This window comes from Nannospalax galili, unplaced genomic scaffold (genome assembly GCF_000622305.1).
Source record: "Nannospalax galili isolate Female #2095 unplaced genomic scaffold, S.galili_v1.0 scaffold279, whole genome shotgun sequence".
Taxonomy (NCBI): domain Eukaryota; kingdom Metazoa; phylum Chordata; class Mammalia; order Rodentia; family Spalacidae; genus Nannospalax; species Nannospalax galili.
Window position 1 is genome coordinate 3,110,687 of NW_008343971.1, and position 5,151 is coordinate 3,115,837.

Genomic DNA, 5,151 nt, shown 5'->3' on the forward strand with positions numbered 1-5,151 from the left:
CGTTCAGAGGTGAAGTTTGTGTCTGGGTTCAGGCCACAGTACAGGAGATAAAAAAAGAAGAAACTTTAGATTTCTAGCCTTTAGTCACTTGTGCATTTTATTTATTTATTTATTTATTTATTTTTGGTCTTTTTGAGACAGGGTCTCCCTGTAGTCCCAGCTGGCCTGGAACTTGCTGTGTAGACCAGGCTGGCCTTGAACTCTCAGAGATCTGCCTACCTCTGCCTCCCAAGTGCTGCACTTGTGCATTTTAATATTGCAGGCATAATTAAAATGAAAAAGGAAAGTATTAAGTAAATTGATTAATGGGTAAGGATTTAATTTTTTTTTTTTTTTTTTTCGGTCTTTTTGAGACAGGATCTCTTTGTAGCCCTAGCTGGCCTGGAACTCACTATATAGACCAGACTGGCCTTGAACTCACAGAGCTATGCCTACCTCTGGCTCCCGAGTCCTGAGATTAAAGGCATGTGCCACCACGCCTGGCTTAAAAAGATTCATTTTTATTTTTAATTTGTGTGTGTATGTGTGCAAGTGTTAGTGTAGGTTCCCATGGAGTCCAGGGGAGGGCATTGCATCTTCTTCTGGAGCTAGAATTATAGATGATTCTGAGTTGCCTAACATGAGTTCTGGGAACTGAACAGCACCCCTCTATAAGAGCAGTATGCTCTCTTAACTGCTGAGCCATCTCTCTAGTCCTGAAAACTTTTTTTAATGTGCTTTTTTGATTGTTTTGTATTTTGTTTTTTAGATATTGCCTTGCTCTGTAGCTCAGGCTGGCCTGACTCACTTCTATGTAGCCCAGGCTGACTTCAAACTTGGGGCAGTCCTCCTGCTTTAGCCTCCCAAGTGCTGGGTTTATAGACTTGAATTACCACTCTGGCTTTTAAAGTGCTTTGTGATGTGGGCATCCTTTAATTGTTTGCAGAACTGTACTTTGTGTAATTCAGTTAAGGGCATTTCTTCAGTGTGTGCTCTGGGCAAGATTCTCTTGAGGATCTGTTTCCTTTGGATTCTTTAGGGCCCTTGTAGGCCTGTTAAGGTTTTATCTGAGTCTAGCTAGAAGATCTTGGCCCCAGGGGTACTGCATAGGGGCTGTAGATTAACTGGAATGCTTGATTTCCAGGCTCTGTCTAATGTTCCTCCTCTCCGGAACTATTTCTTGGAAGAAGACAATTATAAGAATATCAAACGTCCTCCAGGGGATATCATGTTCTTGTTGGTCCAGCGTTTTGGAGAACTGATGAGAAAGCTCTGGAACCCCCGAAATTTCAAGGCACACGTTTCTCCTCATGAGATGCTTCAGGCTGTTGTCCTTTGCAGCAAGAAGACTTTTCAGATCACTAAACAAGGTAAGGGACAAGTCATCTGTGTCTCTTGGCTTGAGGGCAACAAAAGAAGTCTGATGAACAATTGTATTTCCACTTTGCATAGACTCTGGATAGTAACCGGAAGGGACCATTCAATGGGTTCCTCACCATTCATTTGGTTCCTCACTCTTCGATCAGGATCTGCAGGCCCTGTGTGGAGACCCACGAGATTCCAGCTGTATACAAAGTCTGTCTTATTTGGCAAAGTAACTATATATTTTGTGGGAAAACCAGGAATCTGGGCAAGCCCCTGTCATTACCAAGCAACTGCTACCTGTGCTGCTTATGTTCATGTCTCACACTAGGGTACTCAGGTGAACCGTTTGCTGATTCTCATCTCTTTGAGCCCAGTTGGCATTACCACTGAGTGAAGTGGTCACAGTCTTGGTAGCTGAATCTCACGTGGTATCCACATCATTTGTTCAACATACATTCTTGTTTGCTAGGTGTGAGAAACATCATTTTTTTCTAGGAGATCCCAAGCTTCAGGGAAGGTTATCAGAGAGGGTTGACTCTGATTAGAGAAAGCAGAGTCTGCAATTGGTGGGAGTATGGAGCCAAGACCCCTAGTTGGGAAATGGAAAGGAGACCTTGAGTTTTAAGTAGAAGAGTCAAGTTGGTTATGGGCGTGCCAGTTAGACAGGCACAGAGGTACAGTCTATAGTTTGGGTTGCACAGAGGTGTTTGGCACAGAGACAGTAAGTAGCTGCACCTTGGATTCCAGAGTTAGGAGAACCAAGGTGAAGGCTGAGCAGGAGGGACTAGATTTTCCAGTTTATATGTCGTCATAAGGAGCTTGGTTATATCTTAAGGATGAGAATCAGTGAAAGCTTGCAAACAAAAGTGTCAGAGCTAGGTTTCAGCAATATTCTGAGCTCGGCCTGGTGCATGCTTAAACCCTCTACCTGGGAGTGGGAGGCAGGAGGAGCAGGAGTTCAAAATCATCCTCAGTTACAAGAGGCCCTGTCTCAAAAATCTGGAAACAAAACAAAAAGTCCTTTATTCTAATTGAGGAGCAGCTTAGCTTTTAAGTGTCTCAGGTACTTAAGAAATGGAGAACTAAGGGACAGTAAGATAAGTAAAGATTAAGACCCTTTTGTTGTAGGGTTTTAGGATAATAGAAACTAAGATACACTTGGGAATAGACAGTGTGTATTGATCGGAATCCCATGAATTACTCCCAAATGAGCAGAAGTTACTAAGCTATTTGAACAAGGTGGAGCTTTTTGTTTGGTTTGTTTTGCTTAATTTTTTTTTTTAGTTTTTAATTTTTTTTAAAGATATGGTTTCACTTTCTAGCCCTGATTGGCCTGGAACTCACTATGTAGACGCAAGGCTGGCCTCATAGAGATCTGCCCGCCTCTGCCTCCAGGCACTGCTGGGATTATGGTGTGTGCCATCACACCTGGCTTTTGCACACGGTGTTTCTTAGTTTGCAACATGGCCTGTAACATCTTACTCTTCTGAACAGGGGATAGCTAGATAGGACCATCTAATTCTAGCATCTAGGATGCCTAGGATATGCTCTTCTTTTTTTAAAAATACTTTATTATTTTTATTTTATGTGTATGAGTGTATTGCCTGCATGTATGTGAGTACACCCGTGTCATGCAGTGCTGCAGAGGTCAGAAAAGGGCTTTAGATTCCCCTGGAACTGGAGTTAAGGAGACTTCGTAGCCGCCATGTGGGTGCTGGGAATCGAACCCAGGTCCTCTGCAAGAGCAGTCAGTGCTGTTAACCACTGAGCCATCTCTCCAGCCCCAGGATATGCTTTTCTTATAAAGTCATTTTTATGCCTGGACCAACTCTGTTAGGCCTCAGGCATTTATTTGTTTGCTCATTTATTTATCTATTTTTGAGACAGGGTCTTCCTGTAGCCTCAACTAGCCTGGAACTCTCCTGTAGACCAGGCTGGACCCCCAAGTGCTGGGATTAAAGGCATGCCCCACCATGCCGAGCCACAGATTTTTTTTTTAAGAGATTAATTTTATTTTAAATTATGTATCTGTTTGTGAGTATGTGCACATGAGTGAGGATGCCTGCAGAGGCCAAAAAAGGGCATCAGATCCCCTGAAGCTGGAGTTACAGGTGGTTGTGAGCCACCCAGTGTTGGTCCTGGGAGTCTGTCATGGGTGGGTGGATGTGTCAGTTAGCGTTTCCAGTGCGCCACAGAGACTTCTGGCCTGAAAGTGGTTATTGGGACCCTCAGATTTTGACAGCTTTGCAAAGTTTAAACGTGATTGGTTAGAGAGCAGTCAAAAAATTTTTTACCAAAAAATAAACTTACCCAATTTCTTCTACCATAGCCAGTTTATGTTGTCAGTTAAGCACAGTTTCTTCAGTGTCTGAGACCTGGCTTGTATATAGATGTATATAGGATAAGTTCTTAGTCTGGTCACTTTTGTTAAATAGAGCATTGTGTGTGCAGGAGTGGGGAAAAAGAAGTTATTCTGTGGAATTGTCAGGCCTTTGAATTAGGGAAATGAACTTGTATATCCAGTCTTAATAAGTTTTAGCTATTAGGTAAGCAGAAAGGAGATAAATGGAGGCAGATCATGTTTGGTAAAGGAGTGGCCATTATCCCAGAAATACTTGATTGATGGTTTCCATAAGGCGCTTTTCTTAGAGGTCAGGAATGCTCTTGCTCCTGGAATCCCTTGCTGTAGATGTGTAGATGTCTTTTTAGTACCAGCACTAAGAGATGTCACCATCCTGAAGAATGTCTTTGCTTTTTGTTTTGTTTTGTTTTGTTTTGTTTTGTTTTTGTTTATGTTTTGAGACAGGGTCTCCCCAGCTTGCCTGGCTGGCCGTGAACTCTCAGAGATCCTCCTGTCTCTGCCTCCTGAGTGCCAGGATTAAAGGCGTGTGCCACCATGCCAAGCCTGGAGAATGTAAGAATAAGGAAGAGAGGAAGTCAGAGCTTACTCTGGAGAAGTTGATGTTGTAAGGTCACCATTCATTGTTATCACTGGGTGACAAGATACAGTGTGGGACAGAAATGACAATTGAAGGTCCAGCCATGAATCAGAGTGCCTAGAGAGAGAGTAGAGGCTGAAGAGTGAGAGTTTGACCCTGAGGAATGCAGGTGTTTGTGGTCAGGTTAGAGATGGGTGCATAGGGGATGGGGTGTGTGGCTAGAGAGAGGGAGAGCGAGGTCTGTCTTGATGGGACCAGCCAGTGTGTAGTTCGGGTTCCTTTCCTGCCTTTGAGCTTCGGTGTGTCTGCTTTTCCTTTTTTCCAGGGGATGGAGTCGACTTTCTGTCTTGGTTTCTGAATGCTCTGCACTCAGCTCTGGGTGGTACGAAGAAGAAGAAGAAGAGTAAGTCATGTTGCTGTGACAAAAGAGCTGTTTTCTTTGTTCTCTAAAAAAACCTTTATGACTTCCCTTTCATTCTTAATTGTTTATCTTTTTTGAGGCAGGGAGTCAGTATCTATTATCTCCCCCCCCACACACACACCCTTTTTTTTTTTTTCCCTCTCTCCCAGGAACTGGTTCAACCAGAGTACAACCGTCGGCCTCCGGCGCTGCAGAAGCGGAGGCCTGGAGGCGGCGGGGCCGTGGACGAGCTCTCCCAGGCCGGGCGGGGTGCAGCCCAGGGCGGCTCATGAAGCCGCAGCGCGGCGGGAGGAGCGGCGGGAGGAGCCGGACCCGGGGCTTCACGCTCGCTCTACTGGCGCTCTCGGTGTCCGCCGCCCGCGGTCTGCAGAGTGAGTGCGGGGACATCCCCAGGGGAGGGATGACATCGCCTGTAGGGGGACCTCGCCGGGAAGGGGTGGCATGCAG

General features: G+C 45.0%; 1 protein-coding gene across 1 annotated transcript in view; it reads left to right on the forward strand.

Annotated features, from left to right (window-relative positions):
• The window catches only part of Usp39 (ubiquitin specific peptidase 39), a 40,037-nt gene that overhangs the window by 9,370 nt on the left and 25,516 nt on the right, over nt 1–5,151 (forward strand). The window contains exons 6-7 of the mRNA XM_008840290.2: nt 1,124–1,349; nt 4,609–4,686. Of these exons, the coding sequence (XP_008838512.1) occupies nt 1,124–1,349; nt 4,609–4,686 (304 nt within the window). The remainder of the gene's footprint in view (nt 1–1,123; nt 1,350–4,608; nt 4,687–5,151) is intronic.